The 19703-nt window shown below is 37.1% G+C and overlaps 1 protein-coding gene across 1 annotated transcript in view; it reads left to right on the top strand.

Annotated features, from left to right (window-relative positions):
* Positions 1-19703, top strand: part of LOC104397307 (contactin-associated protein-like 2) — a gene marked incomplete at both ends in the record, with an annotated part of 638963 nt that overhangs the window by 432479 nt on the left and 186781 nt on the right. Inside the window, one exon of the mRNA XM_010007259.1 lies at positions 11719-11919. Within this exon, the coding sequence (XP_010005561.1) occupies positions 11719-11919 (201 nt within the window). The remainder of the gene's footprint in view (positions 1-11718; positions 11920-19703) is intronic.

Here is a 19703-nt window from a genome sequence, read left to right on the forward strand (position 1 = left end):
ATAAAGTTGCTGACTTTAATTTGAAGTCTAGTTGGCTTCTTCTTTTCTCCTAATGGTACTATGTGAGACATTTCAAACCACAGGTGTGCTAAAAAGCTTTGTAAAGAATGTGTTTTAAAATAATACATCTGGTTTATGATAAATGAAATCACTAAAGCACTGTGATACACTGTGGAGTTTTAAATCATGCTTCATTTGAGAGGTTAGAAATAAAGACATTCAAGACATCGAAAGTCACTCTACTATCTGTCCTGCAACAACTGGCAGTGTTTTTTTTTAATTTTCTAACAAGTGCTGTAAGGTCAAAAAAGCAAGAAGCATGCTGTTATACTAAACTACATATGACACTAGTGTTTGTTATTTAGTTATGTGATGTCTCAAGAAAACATGCTTAAGTTTACACAGCTTTTACAAATGGGATCCCTAAGTTTAAGTTTAAATGCAGCTTGTGTGATTAAAAATAATGTTGAAATTATTACAGAACATCAAGAGTGTGCATTAACAGTTTGAACTGTAATTTCTCCCATTTGGAGACACCTTTTGAAAGCAAAATGTAAAAGTATATTGGTTAGGAATGCAATTACTCAGATTTCTCCTTTCCAGTCTTCTGTTGCAAAGAGCCAGAAAACCATTATCAAAAAGAAGCTACATTCTTGAAAATGGAACAGAATATTTAATACTTACTTTTTTTTTTTTTTTTTTTTACTTCTTCACACCAATCTTTCTGAGCATTCAGTTTACTGATGCAATAATTGGAAAGACTACGTCAGTGTATTCCTTTTCCTGTATGTCCAAGGATAGGCATTAGCAGGATGTGAGAGAGTGGAAGAGGATTAAGTTGGATCAGTGAAGAGTATGTTGACAATTCAAGGACTCAAGAAAGCACTGGGAGAAAGAAAGGTGAAGTTTGCTTAGTGGCAAAATTTGAGACCTACATTAGTCTTCTTTCTGCCTCTTCAGCAGAGCAGAAATTAAAACTGACCTTACTTTTCAGTGAAGATTGTTCAGGAAATGGTTCCTGCTAACAAAGTGAAAGCTTTGAAAGCCCCTTTCCTTTGAGATAATCTGTTCAAATAATTTTTTTTTTAAAACTCTAGAAGTTTTTCAGTGATTACAGGCAGCCCGGTCCAGGATAATAGCTAAATAATGTTGTGCTTGTTCTTTTGTGAAAGAAAGGTTTCTTTTAAGTGCATATGCTCCCATTATATGCTCAAATGAAGTGAAAGACACTTCAAGGAAGATGCATGCATTTTACCTTTCCAGTTGTATAATTCCAGGTTATATTCCCACTTTCCAGAAGGCAGAATGAGTTGTCGATTCTTCAGTTATTGAACTGTAAAAAAAATTCTAGCCCTTGCCCATATTCTGTACACTGTGCTGAAAAGAACTGTACTGTTAATTCCTTTATGTCCTTTGTTCTTGACTTTAATGTTCCTTAATCTAAACTGAAGTACCATTGCCATCTGTTAGACCAGGCACTTCAATGATCCAAGTTCTCCTTCATAGGGCTGTACCGTGTCTCATTATTTACTGTTCCTTTCAAAGCGTGTTCATTTTTAAAGTCTTGTTTCTTTTAATGCCTATCTGAGGCAATTTCCTGCATTAGGGCCCAGATCTGATTTAAGCTTTTCCCCCAGGCACTGTTTTTCAGCACAACAATATTTTGTGGTGCTGCAGTCTTTTTTCTTTGCGTGATCTGTATTATGATTCTCAAGATAGTCTTAGCATTAGCTTTTTACATGCAACTTGTTGAATGGTTTTAAATAATCTCTGGTAATCCAGAGAATTCATCCTCTGCTTACCACTTCACTAATCTCCATTGAGGTTTCTAACATGTTGTATTGGAACAGCCATTTCAATATCACTTCTCTGATAACAGTTGGTTCCCTGAAAACTTTATTTTGGTCCTTTCTTTCCACTGTATCTTGTAAATCATCTGGTTTATCCATTATATATTGATTTAAAATGTTATAAACTTTCAATATCACAGAAAGTTCACAAAATAAGTAGAGTTTTCTTCTCTCTGAATTGTTATGAAGGAGACTGCATAAATACAAAGGGAAGTTTCATCTTTTCAAAAGACAATGTCTCTTAGTAAAAGGGGAACTATTCAATCAGTAATTGGCAATCAGATTTGAAGATTCGTTATTATCTTGACGAAGGAACAATAGTAGAAGGAGAAAATAGCTGCAGGAATGGGTGAATTCTTTTTTGGGATTGATCCTGTTCCCCACCCAAACAGATGAAGAAACTCACTTTAATTTCAGTAGAATTCAGTCCATAAGAACACTCTTCATGTACTCTTTTTATTTTATTCCTTTTTTTCCTTCTGGATATTGTATTTTTCTGATCAAAACCCCATTCTCTATGTTAGTAAGATGAGAGCAACAGAATTCATATCACCAGAGCAACATTACTTCAAAATTGACATTTGCAAATCTCAGGAAAGACTGTCAAAACACTCATTAACTTCAATCAAACCTACATTTTTCATTTTTATAAACCAGCTGTAGCTCCTTTGATGTCTGTCGCAGAATCAGTTTCAAATTGCTGTATGTAGTTTTAAACTTATATTTATACACACATAGAGAGAGAGATTTAAAAAAAAAAAAAAAAAAAAGAATCAGGAAGGAAGGAGAAGAGGGTACTGTCTACTGCAATCTTTTCCCCACCAATTGTACACATCAGATCTTGAAAAAGTTTTGTTTAATCACAGTGCTATTCCCTGTTGTGGTATCATCCCACACAATTCTACAGAAATTAAAATATCAACTATGTTGTAATTTTTATCCTCCCTAGAAGGCAGTCTACTTTTAAATGGGCTATCTGTATAGTTACTTGAGTCATTCATAGTGTAGCATATTGTAGAACACATTTCAGTAATCTAATTTGAAGTGATAAATGCACCAATGACGGCAAAAATCATGATGTCTAGTAACGAGCTATCTCCAGACTCACAGGTGGGAAGGAAACACATTCCTAAGTGTTGATGCAATACAGTTGTCCAATAGTAGTTAGAAATCCTATAGGGCCCACAGGCATCAATTCTTAACAATAAATGCAGACCACAGAGCCGCAGATGGAGATGGATGCAGTTTTTATCACATGTGGAAATTACTTCACCTGTCCTTGTTGTAGGTGTTGCCTTACCTTAACATTCACTGAGCTTTTAACTCACTGTCCCATTCCTTCCATGTTTCCTAAATGCTAAATATGCTGCTGGTTTATATACACAGATGAGAGGTATCAGCAGTGTAGTACTGGTCATCAGCACATACTACTTATCCTTCCTCTTCTTCCTACAAGTTCACACCAAGTACATGTGCCAAACAGGAAAAGACTTGGGATAAAACTATTGTCAGCTAGCAACATTTTGGGTAAAAATTAATTAACCACTACTGCGTTGGTAATTGGTAGAAATGTCATCAGGTTGAGGGTTAAAGTTTCTAGCATATCCATTTTGCCTATGGCTGATGGACTGAGCACACCATGAATATTGTTGTGGACTTGCAGTCTATCCTTTTGTACTTGTAAATAATGGCAGTAATCAAAGGAATATGCATTATTTTTGTGTGCTCAGGTTTTCTCAAATCCACTTTCTCTGAAGCTACAACCAGGAACCAAGGTGTGGTTCAGTACTTAAGTCAGTCATCTCAGATAACATTAATCAAGTGCATCAGCCAAATTTTAGGTCATGAAAGTGTGTCCATCAAAACCAGCATGGATCTATTTCATCAGAGAGAGAGAGGATGATAACTTCTGATAAATAAAACAGTTTTCAGATTTCTTGGAAATATCTAATAAAATAATATCTTAAGCGAGTAAGTCCATTAGTGAAAAAAAAATAAAAAAAAAATAGTGATAACTGTAACTTTAGTTTAAAGTAAAAGAGAAAAAAACCCATGTTCATACCTATGCAATACATGCATTATGTTTTCTGAAGTTCATTTTTCAAACTTTTTTCCAGTTAATTGTCGTTTCCCAAAATTACTTGATTTGCTTGTCAGCAGCAAGTTAGCTTACTTGAGTGAGCACCAAGCAAATGAATGAGGAAAGCGCAGTGACAAGAGAAAATGAGTATTTGGAAAATAGAAAATGATTTGTAATAGTGTTAAAGACTATCACCACTGTCACAAATATGTTGAATATGAAACAGGAAAAACAACTTATATTAATATTTGATTAAAAAATCTGAATAGCTCGTGATCAAGGTTACTTAAAATCAATTTCACTTTTTATTAGTGAATCAGGACTGTAAATAAGTAATTTCAATTGAAAAGTGTTTAGAACAAGGTACATTATATCACTTTAATATCCTTTTGAGAGAATAGGTAATAATCACTCTTTTAAAAAATAATAAATTTAAATTAATGAACTTAATCTCACTAGAATATCTATCTGTAGGGAGTGTTTCACCATAGAGTAATAGATAGATTAAATTACAGGAAGCCTATTTTTACCATAATTTTATAAAATTTCTTAGTGGTTTGGATCTGATTAGATTGTTTTTAGTGAAAACCATTATGAATTCAATGCAGAGTCTATGGTTAATATTTTTTCTATTTGAAGAAAAATAAGCTCCCCTTCATTGTTAAAAACAAAATAATGAAAGAATCACTTTTTCATATCTATTTTCCTGGAACAATCTACATAGCACTGAAAAAGCACTAAGAAGAAGTGCATTTGAATGAAGAAAGGAGAGACCTTTATCTTTTTTATGTGCTGGCAATGAGTTGGTTTTGGTACTCTATCCTCCAGTGCGAAAGCCAGTATCAGCCTAGTGAATGCAATTTGGAGATCCTGTGCTTCCCTGTGTATGGGAGGTATCCAGGCTCTTCCACTGGAAGGCAAAATTCACTTTGTCTGAAAATAAGGACAGTTAGAGGGCTAGAGAGAGGACAGAGTGGGACAGGTACTATGGTTACAGTGCATGTTTTACTTTTCTGGTTCACCCTGCTACAAAAACAGCTTATTGCAGATCTGCACTGAATTCTGTTCTCTACTCAAAACAGCATTCTTTGTAAGGAAAGTATGATAGAGCCATCCAAAATTTACAGCACTTATATCAAAGACAGAATGCCTTTTCTGAGAGTTCAGAAGTGAATAATTTTCTTACAATGGGACTAAGAAGTGTTTGGGGTTTTTTTAAGTGACCTTTTTAAAAATCAGCCTTTCTTAGAATAAATGAGTAATGGAACAACGCAGACTGTTCCAACTTTCAATATATCTAAAATTAATTAAAATCTGTCCATAGGATTGACTTTGGGCAAAAATGGAAAGCAGTTAATCCAAGTAGTAGTTATGCTTTACCTAATTAGGACTGCATAATCTATTCTTCAGTCAGGTCACCAGATCAGGTAATTCTCAATGTTACTGTAATAGCCTGGCATCTTAAGCTACAACATAACCAAGAATTCTCTTGGGCATTAAGAGTTCATTGTGGGAGACTGACCATAAGAATGAATTGTGTATAAACATTAAGATTTCTGCTGTGTAATTTTTGCTGGACTGCTGTGTCTTTTCCCAAAGTTCTGTGACTCTATATAGGTTTGAAATTCAAGGTGAACCTCTGTACTTACATTATCTTACTGGACTACTCATACTGGACTAGGGTATTTTGACCAGCCTCAAAGGAAACACTACACAGGGAACTAGGCTGCAGAAGTATATTACCAGAGCCCCCAGGAAATGGTGACTGACCCATGCAATATCACAAAACAAACTCCTTTTTTCTCTGCTATACTTTTAAAATTCTTACACTCTCTTCTGTAATATTATTATATTTTTGTAATTTAAAACACACTTAGATTTCCTTTAAACATTGCTTTTAACTTCCTGTTAATGTCTGCAATAAATAAATACTATGAGAATACTGTAATTATCTTCAAATTATTAATAACTATTTGCAACATGAATTCATTTTTATATAGTTTTTCATTTCAAAGACAAATGCCATAAACACATAGAATAATTTATAGATCATGGTACTTAGCAATATAAATGTGAAGTGATGTCTGCTCTTTATAGGTGTATATTTGGCTCTACACACGGCTCTCACCAACAAATCATCTCCAAACACTTGTGGTTAGAAACAGCCACACAAATGTTACACGTTCTTATAATTACTAGTGTATATGGGGAATATTCACACCAATATTGTGGTGACTGTAATTGCCAGGAATACATATGAACTTACTGTTAACAAGGACAGGTTTTTCACTTCCACATACCTTAAATGAAAAAAACGAGCTTTTCGTGCAGTTTTTTGTATATTAGCTATGACTGCCACATTCTGTTCTCAGCTATAGGGGAATAATTCCCTAAATGGTGATGATACAGGTATTGGAGATAGCATGAATTATCTGTATTACCTTTTCTGTAAGAGAAGTTGGCTGCAAGCAGGTTACTGATCCAGTCTTTCTGAAGAATGGTTTCAACTAACAAGCAGCTTCTCAGAAAACGGAACCATAGATGAAGAAGCTGGCATTATTTCCAAGCTATAAATGTCAAGCTGATTTCCTTGGGAAGTATTATCACATGAACAAATGGTTAAGACTAAAAGGGGAAAAAGTAGTTTGTAATCAGCACACAACACATAAGGTTGACATTCTTTTCTGGCGACTTTCTCCCTTAAGCCTTTCAAGTCATCTTAAGGCCAGTCCCAGTAGTACAACTGTAAGAGATGCAGGAGTCTGACCTTGGTAAGGAGAGGAGATGGGATTTTGTCTGTGCCCATGTTACATTGTTAAATTGTTTTTCCAGCCAAAGAAAAGCCCTCCCATTCCAGCCTGTCTCAGTTCATGCCTCACAGCAGGGCTATTTATTTAAATCAGAAAAATGTGTGAAGAGTGTAAAAACCCACACCCAGACAAGGAATTCCCTTCCTGTATACCAGCCACAACTTTTCCTCCCATCATTCTGCCTGATGTGCAGGCACAGATTTTTACAGAATCACAGAATTGTCATAGTTGGAAAATACCTTTGAGATTACAGAGTTCAACCATCAACACAAAAAAAAACCCAAATAATCACAAAGAGCCACACACACTCCACCAAAAAACAGTGACAAAAAAACCCACAGCCTGGGCCACTAGAGCATGCCCTGAAGGACTACATCTAAACATTTCTTGAATACCTCCAAGGATGGTGACTCAACCACCTCCCTGGGCAGGCTGTTCCAGTGCCTGACCATCCTTTCACTATAGAAATTCTTCCTAATATCCAATAAAAACCTCCCCGCCAAAACTTCAAGCCATTTCCTCTGATCCTGTCATTATTTACTTGGGATAAGTGGCCAAGACCCACCTCCCTACAACCACCATTCAGGTAGTTGTAGAGGGCAATGAGTTCTTCCCTCAGCCTCCTCTTTAAGTTAAACATCCCCAGTTCCCTCAGCCATTCCTCGTATGACTTGTTCTCTAGACTCTTTGCCGTCTTAGTGGCTCTTCTCTGGACATGCTCCAGCACCTCAATGTCCTTCTTGTAGTGAGGGGCCCAGAACTGCACACAGTACTGAACCTGTGGCCTCACCAGTGCCGAGTACAAGGACACAATGATCTTCCTGCTCCTGGTGGCCATACTTTTCCTGATGCAGGCCAGTATGCTATTTGCCTTCTTGGGCACCTGGGCATGCTGCTGGCTCATTTTTATCCAACTGTCAACCAGCACCCCCAGGTCCTTTCTGCAGGGCAGCTTTCCAGCCACTCCTCCCCCGGACTGTAGTGTTGCATGGGGTTGTTGTGACCAAAATGCAGGCCCCGGCACTTGGCCTTATTCAGTCTCAAAATTTGCCTCGGTCCATCGATCCAGCCTGTCCAGGTCCCACTGTAGAGCCGTCATATCCTCAAGCAGATCAACCCTCCCACCCAATTTGATGTAATCTGCAAACATAGAATCATAGAGTATGCTGAGTCGGAAGGGGCCCATCAGGATCAGCAAGTCAAACTCCTGTGTAGGGCACCCCTAGAATCACACCATGTGCCTGAGAGCATAATCCAAACACTTCTTGAACTCAGGCAGGCTGGGCACTGTGACCACTTCCCTGGGGAGCTTGTTCCAGTGCTCAACCACCCTCTGGGTGAAAAACCTGTTCCTGATATCCAACCTAAACCTCCCCTGATTCAGCTTCCTGCCCTTTTCCCAAGTCCTGTCATTGGTCACAGGAGTTAAGAGATCAGTACCTGCCTCATCTCTTGTGAGGAAGCCACAGACTGCAACGAGGTCACCCCTCAGCCTCCTCTTCTCCAAGCTGAATAATCCAAGTGACCATAACCACTCCTCAGAAGTCGTCCCTTCCAGACCCTTCAACATCCTTGTTGCTCTCCTTTGGACACCCTCCAGTAGCTTGATGTCCTTTTTATATTGCGATGCCCAAAACTGCACACAGTACTTGAGGTGAGGCCACACCAGTGCAGAGTAGAGCAGGACAGTCACCTCCCTCAACCAGCTGGAAAGGCTGTGCCAACGAATGACAGCTTGCAGAATGTAAAGGCAATTGTCAGCCTGTGCGTGTCTCTTGCTTCTGTCCATGTGTCACTTGCTTCCGTCTTATGTGCATTGTGACTCTGATGTAACTGATTTCAGGCTGGCCAGTGAGAGTGCCCTGGGAACTGGCAAGCTGCTAAGTGTTTCCGTACTATGATTAAGTGCCCTTCAGTAATTGGATCCAGTCTGTCAACAAGGTAATTGAAGGTGAAGTGGGAGCTACATTCCCTTCCAGTAGCTGGCCACGTATACCATTATCAATCTCCAGTCATCTTCCAGACAGCAGGAAGAGACTGAGATGCTTTTCTATAAATGGTTATTGAATTTATGCACATATATGAATATTCATAAATATATACATGACAAGGTGAAATAAACTTTTATCTATTAGTAGTACTTGTACTTCAGCACAAAGTTCCTTAAGCGATTCAGAGGATAAATTTGACTGATCTAAAGGCAACCTAGATACATTCACGAATATGTTTCAATCTTCTTCCATACAGTGTGCCTGTAAAGCCTGAAACTCCCTCCTCGGGAGGGCAAGTGTCAGGGCATCATTGGCTCGGATCCATCATCTGAAGGGAACTCCCTTCACTGACGTAACGCCTAGTGGACCTCCAGTTGATGATGCCATTCCTATGGTTTCATGGTGGCTAGTGTACGAGTCTGCTGGGTCAGAAGTCCAATGTGAGCCTCTAATAGGCCTAGTACAGGCCTTACTAACATGTTAGAACTCTTACACGTGCAGTGTTTTCTGCAAAAAGATGAGACATGGTTGTCAGGGAATGTATAAACTATCTCAGTCCTTTCTTGAAAATGGATCTGCAGTAAATTTCCATCTCAAGGTCTCAAAAAAAACTATGTTGTATTCTTTATATAACTTGACTGGTGACAATTATTTTTTTCCTTGGTACTTGGAAGTGGGATCAAAGCAATACAGAAATAAGAATTCCTCTTCTTCCTTTCCCCTGCCTTTTTTTTTGTAATTATTTTTTTTTTCTTGGTGCAAGAGTAGCATTCTGTTTTATATAGAGCTTTGGATTAAGGATATTAATATTAAAATAATAACCATCTTGCACCACCAGCTGAAATTAATCTCATTTGGCTAGTGATGCATACTCCCTGTGGAGGATCCATCTGCTTTTCTTACCTTATCTCTGAACGTTTGATTAGAAAGACTTGAAGTGTATCAGTTGCAAACACATGGGTCCATATGACTCCAGGTAATCCAAAATAGTCTCACACTATGCATGGAAGATAAGACTGGCAAATAAGGTGGAGTAAAGAGACCAGGAGGTAAGAATAATCATAGCAGGAAAAGATAACTTTACTCTTGGTCGCACCCAAAACTCACCAGTGCGCAAAAGCACTTGGTGAAGTACTGTAATACTTTTGAGTATGTCTCAGTTTATCAAAGTATTTTCATATAGTCAAAATACTGAAGCACAGTATCAAGCCAGAAGTTTTGCTGTGACTCAGATTTGCATTAACAGGGATGAGATTTTGCACAGATGAATTGAAAACATACTTCTGTGTACTACAATGTCCAGTTTTTATTACTGTGAGGCATATCTATCAGGTGAGTTAGTATTCTCTGAAACTGCCAAGTGATCTCCCTGGAGAATCTGTCTTAGTGATAAATACAGCAAAGTTAGCAGCATGGCATGTTTTCATCTCTGCATCTCTGGAAGGATGACTGTAGTCAGTGTTGTTACTCTACAGGCACAGCTGTACTGTCAGTGGCAAAAGCCTGGCTGGCTCATGAAGGAAACAGAGCTGTTGTGCAAGCCACTGCAAGGCAGCAGAATAAATTCCTACATAATTTTTTGCAGTTCCACATTTCCTATTCCAAATCCAAGAGACATTGTTTTGACTTGGCCCTCAGTACTAGAAATATATAAAACAGCAGAAAGAAAATTTAAAGGAAAACAGAAAAATAACTTAAAATGTGAAAGAACTATACATGATAAATATTAACAACAAAACCTGAGGCACTTCTAGGAAACTTTTTGATAATATGCTAAAGGATAAGCTATAGAAAGCAGAATTTTTTGAGTTTTATTTACTGTCAGTCTACTGTAGTAACACAGAGAAGGATTGACCTGTTTCAATCCTTGGCTAGTTGAGATGAACACTATGAGTAGTATCAGCTGAGATAGTTGTTTATTACACTGGTAGCTGGTCAACTTGAATTTAAAAGTTCTTCGCACCTAAGTGATAGGATATTATTCTTTCAGGAAGTCAGTATCACTAATTGTTCAAGGCCAGGGTTTTGAGCAACTTGGTCTAGTGGGAGATGTCCCTGCCCATACAGGGGAGTTAGAACTAGTTGATCTTCAAGGTCCTTTCCAACCCAAGCCATTCTATGGTTCTGTCATTCTAATATTGAGTGAATCTTTATTGTTTTAATTCTGAAACCCTATGTCTTTCTCAGATAATTTAATTTTCATTCTGTGGAATGTCCCTCTAAGAATGTCCCAGTGGTTGGTCTATAACAGAAAAATTTCTGTAGCTTTTCTTTATTTCCTTTCTGAACTACCTTCCAACTTCCACAAGTTTTCCAACAAGAGGAGTGTATTTTTTCATTGTTATGATATCTCATCTTAAATCTCCTCTGATAACTACTGATAAATGGCACACACTAGAGACTTGCTGTTCAGTAATTTAAAGCAGTATAATATTTACAGCCTGTTGTAGGCTGGGTATTACACACTGCTTGCACGTGCACTAGGTTGTGGGAAGTGTTGAGATTCAGCCAATGCTCTGTATTCCTTACTACCAAAATGAACCTGGTGCATCTCTGTTGTTACAGTACTGCAAAGCAATGTTGCTCTCCAGCCCACAGCACAGTGAATTTTCCTCACATAGAAACCTTGAATCCTTAGTGCATCAGCCTTGTGTCCTTCTAATCAATTTCTGATCAAAGATAATCCTTATTAGTTCCAGAAGTCTCTGTTGGCATCAGTCATTCAAGGAAGTCTACTCACACAGGGCATTTGTTATCAAAACTAGTATGGCAATCAGTGTTTCTTCCTCTCATCATTTCATAGCTGTTGGAACTATGCTCTCACGTGACGAGTTTTTATGTGCAGTGCCCTTCTTCCCCACTATCCCCTCAAAAGATACCTTTCAGAACATTTTTGCCTTTTGTCAAAGGCCTAGGTTTATTTTGATTCAGTTCTACTGTCTTGTCTTTTACTGATTCTTCTCTTGTCTTTTTCCCTTCTCTTCCAGAGGATAAAGTATGGACAACTGTGTACCATGACCTGCAAATGCAGACTTCTGTGGGAGGCAACACTCTGGAAAAGTTATCTGTAGTGCAGCTTAACTACAGTGCAACGATGGACCAAATTTCAGCCATTACTAGGAGTGCTGAATACTGCGAGCAGTTTATCTCCTATTCTTGCAAGATGTCCCGGCTTCTGAATACACCAGGTAGGCTGAGAATGGGCTACAAGTTAAATACAGTGTTAAAAAAATTTCTCTGAACAATTCAACGGGTATTGCTGGTAGACCAGTCCACTCAGTAAACATACTTCTTTGCTCTCCTTCATTTAAGTTCACAAAGAGGTAAGTCATTGAAAATACAGAAATTACTTTCTTAGGAAATTTTTGCCTGTTTACTTACTGCTAAAATGAATTTTGTTACAGCACAAATCCGTGTATTCTTCTCTCAGATCTGTTGCTCCTCAAAGCAGAAGGCTTTTGGTGAACAGGGTAACTTAGAAAGTTTAATCAACAGAGGCATTGAAAAATTGCTTTGAACTTCTCCTGTTTTTCTGGTTGTCAGCTTTGATATGATACAGTCAGCAAGGGCACTGGCTGAATGAGGGCTGGAATTTTCCCACTATTATCTCTGAAACAGTTTCTTAAACACAGCAGTATTTGTGGGTAATCAGATGCCTTACACATTGTAGAGATTGGCAAGGTTGGTAATATGGTTATATGGAAAATGTGATATGCTATTACCTACAAGTAGATTATTATAAGTTTCTTTTTTTGCTGGGCAGCTTTACTCAAAGAGAACAGTCCTACTGCTGCTGTGTGTGCCTCCTCAACAAGTCTTACCTTTAGCTGATAAAGACAAAAGTGTTGTCTCAGAATCAGTAAAATAACACATAGAGGAGGAATTCAATCTTACAAGTTCTTTTAAGATGCACCTTGTACTTTATCTGTGCTCCATGTATGATAGCATTTTATATTAAATAAATCTTTAATGTTACTTAACAAAGACCAGATTATAAGTGGGAACATAAAACAATTAGGTGTTTGAGTAATGAGTTTTGTTGTGGTAGTAGCAAGTAAAATGCGTTTCAGATTAAACTAATGGCTGGATGCTTATAGTGTTATACTTTAAGCTGCTTCCCCTCATGAACCTATTTTGTTATGATTTCTTCTGGTGGTATACAAAAGGTTTCATTTGGCATCAATGTGCATCTTACACCTATTTCAATAAGCATTCTGTTAGTTAACAGATACTGTAATACTTATTCCTCTCCCTCCTCCCTGCTGTTTTTGAACTGTTTCTAATGCATGGTTTGTCTCTTGCTATTATTTTGCACAGAGACTCTGCAAAGTGGAAAATAATTCCTTCTTTCTTGGGCCTTAATGTATAGGATCCTGAATTATGTTCATAGCAAGAAGTATTGTGGTTAGATTCTGCTGATGGATACAAGTTCTCTGCTTGCATATCCTTCAGAAAAGTAGTACATGGATGTAACTTTTGGCAGGTATTTAGAAGGTGAATTTAATTGGGGATGTGAGGTGGAGATGAGGTGCATAGAAAGCTCATAGTTTACACTGTGTAAGTGTAAGACTAATACAGTGTAAACACTAGTACAGTGTTAGATTCTCCTTTAAATGTGTAAGTTTACTATTTCAGGACCAAATTATGCTTGTTAGCTTATATTTATATTATAATAAAGGAAACCTATACTGTAATTGCAGATGTTTGCCATAGTTTCTAGATTTAAAAGAGCAATTAAGCAGTACAGAAAAGAATAACTTCCTAAATTTTTTTTTTTTTAAGGAATACCCAATTACAGATACAATTACAATTCACATTTTTCAGCTTCTTAAAAGTGTTTCTGTGTATTTTGCAGATGCCTCTTTCTTAATGTTTATACCATTTATGTGGAAAGATAAATTCTCTTAGAAACCCTTTATAAACCAATTTTCTGGTCTTGAAAATGAGTTTCCAGATATATACTATGAGGTGAGGTTTTTTCCTGTGAGAGAAAGAAGCAACAAAGGCAGGTAATTTCAACCAAGACAATAACAGAGAATCACTGTGCAGTGTCTGCATGACACCTAGAATGGTTTGTACACATAGCACAGCAGCAATTTCTGTGTTCAGGGCAAAGAGGCCAATACATTTTCTTTCTGAGCTGTTGTCTTGGCTTCAGTCAGTAGCTTCTAAGCTAAGGAACTAATTTTTCATACCTCATACTCATGTTGCTTCTACTACAGAACTTCGTACATAAATCATTGCAGTATGGTGCCCACACAAAGAAATTAAAAAAAAAACAAAACAAAAACAACAACGAAGTTTTATGTTCCTCAGGAAGTGGATTACTGGTTTTATTGAAGCCAGTGGTAAAACCTCTGTAGACTTCAAGAAATCAGGATGGCATTTGTGGCCTTGACCACAGATGCTTTCCTAGGTCAGAACTTCCTTTTAACACCTTTCAGATGTTTAAGTAACCACTTAAAACAGACTAATCCATTTGTTTTAAGTTGCTTCAAAGACAACAGAGAAAACTGAGAAGACAAGTGCAGCAACTCAACTTTTTCACCTTTTTGCCTTCTGGGGGTCACATTGCTATACAACATGATTCCTTCTCAGGGAGAAATTGCTCAATTAACATATTTAAACAAGTCAGGATCAAAGCAGCTTATTGATCTATTAATGACAAGTAATTAACTAGCCAAGGTCTTACTGCTTTTACTTAGGCATTTCCTGACTAGTCAAGTTATATTCAATTGTACTAATATATGTTCTGCTGCTAGTAAGAGTTTAATAATATCTAATTAGTTGGTTTAGTTAATATTTAAACGGTTGGGGGGTTTTATGCAGTGAAAACTGGATTGTAGGAAAGCCTTCATATTAATAAATGTGTTTTGTTTAGGGTTTTGTGGCTGCAGGCAGAGTGGTCAAAGAATTCTCATAGTCACATGCTCTGAGAGCGACACATGAAAAGCACTCAGTACAAACTAAGAGTTCTCATTCTTCTATTCTGGGATTTAGACTTTGGTTCCTTATTCCTCGAGGTCTATTTCTGTGTTTCTTAATCATGGATTTTCATCCAAGCTAATTATAAGTGCATCCCAGAGAACAAATTAAAATCATTGCTATCAATAGGGATTGGGAGTGATTTTACAGGTCGCAAGGCTGTTGCCTTTCCACTTAGTCTAAGGGAAGCCAGTAATAACATGTTCCATGCAAATTAAATCATAAGTGACTTCTGAAAACATACCTGAAAACAGAAGTCTCATAGGACTGCAAGAATAATTCAGGTTGGGAGGGACCGCAGAAAGTCGTCTAGTCCAGTTTTTGCTCAAAGCTGGATGAACAGTCCTTGTCTAATAGCAAGTAAAGACTATCTGGAAATGCAATTTTCCTTCCTTATTGGTTTGGGGTTTTTGTTTTGAACTTGCAGCCCAATATGTTTTAATTTATGCTGAGACTTAAGGATCTGTTTCAAAGCCTTAACAGAAGATCATCAGATAAACAAAATTAGTCAAGATAGCTTGGTGACTTTCTTAAAGTGCAAAAAGCTACAGCTCTGCTGAAAATCCACCATGTTATCATAATAAACAATACAGGTAAAATGTAATTTCTGGGGAAGCCATTTTAACTCAGGGAGCTTGCAATGGATGCAGTTATCTCACAGTCCTTATGTCAGCTAACTACTTACTAAGGAGATCTGCATTCAGTTCCTGACTGTGATGCGGATTTCTTTAATGACTTTAAAAAATTGTGGGTTTGTTTTTTGTTTGTTTTTTTTTTGGTTTGTTTTTTTTTTTCCCCCAGTTCAGTCAACATGAGATCGAAGTTTCTTGTTGTCTGTATTGTCCATTTAAGAATATGTTTTTAGAACAGGTATTCCTTTGTGAATATGCACTTGTTAGTATGATAGAAGCTTGATCTCAGTAATCCAGGTAATGATTACTGCTAATAAATTAATGAAATTATGAGCCCCTAGATCATAACTGCAACCTAATAACAGTGTACCATGTATATGTAAAGTTGAAAAAAAAAAAAAATTAACTCCAGACTTTTAATTTTGCTTTGTTCTGTTACATTTCTCAAACTGTCTTCTCATTTCCTTGGAAACTTCATTTCGAGAAGAAAATTATATGGTTAGTACTGAGGACATGCAGAAGCCTAGCTGTTTTCTGAGTTGCCAGTGTCCATACTCTTTTCAGTTGGTATGAGAATGGCTAGGACATTTCCCTTATTTGCAAACAGGAGCTTGGAGACAGGATAAAGTTCTTTTGCATTCACTGGTTAACAAGAGGGAAAGACACAACACATGGTAGAGTATCTCTTTGCTTTTATAGGAAAAAGCTGCCCTTCTTTGCTGCAAGAAACAAAATTACACAGGGGACAGTGAGTTGATAAACTAATAAAATGCGGAGTATTAGTTAATAAAATTAATCTTCATCCACTGTTGTCATCAGACTTTCTAATAACACCTGCTTGTGACTTCCTTGGTGTGAAATTCTCCATGGGGCACTTATCTCAGCCTCCAAATTGAGGACAGAACAGCATGCCAATTCCATCATTCTTTCCTTCACCCTGGGAATGAGAGCCTGAAAGGAGGAGAGCTGCAGTGCTCACAGTGTCTGTGAGTCTGTCATTTCCCAGAGCTGTAGGAGCTGTAACAAACAATCAGAGTGTGGAAGCTAAAAGCATAGATACAGAGAATAGAGCAAGATCTGTTGGTGCTGTGTTCCATTTTTTATTCCTATTTGCTGTGCCTGCAGGCAGCATATGAAAAGCATAAAGCAGAGTTACTGCAGTACATGAATTACTGTTTCATGCCTTTGGAGGCATGTCTTTGGAGGAAACGAGATAGCAGATTCATGAATTCTGGGCTTTAATAGGTGAAATAGAAAACTTACTTTGCTGTTTGATTGTTTTAGTTACAAGAAAGCAATTGTAATACCAGTAGTAAATAAGATCTATGGGTAGGCTGAAATAAAAAAAAATGTTAAAAATTGCAGTCTGGTAGTACTCCTAAGTAGCCATCCAAATGAGAACTTAATATATTAACTTTCACATCACAACACTTTAACTGTTCTAGAATTCTTGTTGCAGATATAATTCCTGCTTAATAGGAGTTTTTCAAAAAGTGTCTGAGAGAAGAATAGGATTTCTGTAGTCCTACAGTGATAAATGGAAGCTGCTGCAAAACATTTTTGGACTTCAGCATTCAATTCTCAGTTTTTTTTCAGAAAACATGCCTTTAAGCTTTCATGTATCTTGTCTAGCCTTAAGAAATGTATTGATTGATACCCTCTTCTCTGTCAGTGTTCTAGGGAAGCTGATTTTAATTTATAGTGATTTTTCAAGCACAGGGTGGCAGGAACAATGCCCTTGCTTCACTTTGATCTACATATTACTGTCCTAGAAGGGGAAGCCAACAGCTTTTGGATATTTCTTTTTTCTTTAGTTATTGCCATGCTGCTGGAGAACTGAAGCAGACAGTAATTTATGGGTTAAATGTTTCTCATGAAATTCATATCAGTCCTCCTAGATAATATGAGGTTGGTAAACAGTTAAGAGGTGGTTTATTAATACAGTTATTAATACACCCTTCTCACATATCTTTATTTCACTCTGCACTATTTCTTGTTTCTTAACAATTCCTTAAAAGTTTTTTTTTATTTTGTGATCAATGGGCCTCTTAGTTTTACTTTATCTTCATCATTTCTTTAGCTGGTGAACTATTTTTGCTATTTTTCCAGGTTATCTTTGCTTTTGTGTTGGAATTAAACATAAGGCAGTATCACTAAGTGAAGAAAGCTACATGGTGCTATGGTGTTTGTTAGAAATAATAGTAGCTGATAAGAGCTTTGTGAATATTTTAAATCCTCTGTGGAAAATGTAACTGTGGTACTGTGAGCCCTAGTTTATTTGCTATGGGTTTTTTTTAGAAAAAGCAGTTCTCTTGAGTTTTAAGTTTGCAGTTGTAGCAGAATGTTCCAAACTGGTTGTTTCCCATAGCCACTCTCTCTGTAAATGTGCTCTGCCTATTATGGAAAAAGATTCACTATCTTTATTTCTTAAAAGAAAGATAGAGGAAGGCAATAATTACTTCAGTGTTACTGAGTCCTGTTTTGTAAAAACTTTCAAACCATTTGTGATTACTGTTTTCATTCGAACAGTCACAGACATTGCCTCTTCATGAACACAGGTTGTTCTAGGGAAAATGCATCTGTCTTGATGAATGACTGAAACAGGTTAGTTTATTTATTTATCAGACAAAAATGGTTCTAGATGGCATATCACTGCATGCTTTGACAATCATTTGTTTCACCTGTATCCTAAATGCGTTCGCATTACAGAGAATTTTTTTATATTCAAATATGCGGTAAAAATATCCAGTTACTTTTTTCATTCCCATTCTTGAGATGAATGTGTGTCATAAACAACTGTATGAAGAATCAAGCTAAATATAGGCAATTAAGAAAAGTGAGTACTTTGCAGAGCATGAAACAAAAGGACCGTAAGACAGAGCTTGATTCTCTAGCATGTTATGGACTTCCCTTTGCCTTTTCCTCATTGTCCTGTATTGCCTTATATGACAACTGTTCAGCTATTACTGAAACATTGCCTGCCCTGTTTTCATGGATGAGATGATACTGTTCTATTTCTTGATGCTGTGACTTTTACGGATTATCTGAAGTTATAGTTAGGCTTTCCTAAATTCTAACCTGAGCTTTCCCAGCTGACAGCCTGGGGCACTGAGCTGTAGCTTCTGTATTCGGTTTTACATGTTGAAAGCCTTTCTGCTTCTCAGGAGCCTCTTTAAACAGTCTTTAGTTAATGCTTGGAATTTAGAAGCACTGAATCCACTTTGTAAGGACTACTTACTGTTGTTAGCAGTGTTATCAGATCATATATGGTTTTCATAGTGAGTTCATCAGATAAACCTCTGGAAAACAGCAGAATGTATATGAACTTAAGAACCAATATGGTGTGATTACTAACATATGTGTGACTATTTGGGGTATGGACAGCCCAAAATGAATCTTGTGCCAGGAGTATGTCTGAGTATGGGGTTTTTTTACTGCACTTCTACTGTATTTGTGCTTGATGTACTTTATTAAATCAGCCTATTCAAATGTTTTTCTAAATTGTCTCTGAAATGGAGTGCCCATGATATTTTACTCCTTTCACCTTTGAATACTTCCACATATATTTTCCCTTCTTTTCCACATTTTATTTACAGAATAACCCGTTCTTTCCTTGAATCTCCTTCACTGATGTCATACTCTGCCTGAATTTGCTAATGTTAAAACAATGTTCCTTGGACCAGCCAACGTTGTTTGAGTGTGTATAAGGATAGAGCTTTACTAAAGGTTTGCATAACATCATTGCCATTGCAGTCTGGGAGAGGAGAGTGTATTGTTTCCTTGAATTTCTGTGCCTTAGGTGATGTGGCATAAGCAGTATGTACCTATAGATTTCCTTGTGGAAATCTGTATACATAAAGGAAGTTGTATAGAAAAAGATGGCCTCCAGATAATGATCACTTCTTCTTAAAAGAAATTACTTCAACAAGACTCTTTTTCAATGTATCTTTTGAGATTTTTTTGTTATGTAAGATTTGCCTAGTGTGAGAATAAGAAAATAATTAATTAATCTCTGATCGTCTGTAAGGAAGGCATATTCTACTGAAAAGGCAAATGGACAGTAACTTCTATTTTCAAGTAATTTGTGTTACCAGAAAAAAATTATTCATGATCACTTCCTTAGATTCTTGGCATAAGGAAAGGGAAAGACATATCACTTGATTAATAGGAATAGGAATAAAAAATCAATACCATGTTTTCTGGTATTTTTTCTGCTTACCACATCTACTGGTGGAAATTAAACTTTGAACACAGGCATTTGTTTGCATTTGTTTGCCAGTTCAGTGATGAAGACAGAGCTACTAACAAAATGCAGAAGACCTAAATACACTCCCATCATTTCAGAAGCAGCAGGT

Source organism: Chaetura pelagica, unplaced genomic scaffold, assembly GCF_000747805.2.
Source record: "Chaetura pelagica isolate M959 unplaced genomic scaffold, ChaPel_1.0 scaffold431, whole genome shotgun sequence".
In the NCBI taxonomy this organism is placed as follows: domain Eukaryota; kingdom Metazoa; phylum Chordata; class Aves; order Apodiformes; family Apodidae; genus Chaetura; species Chaetura pelagica.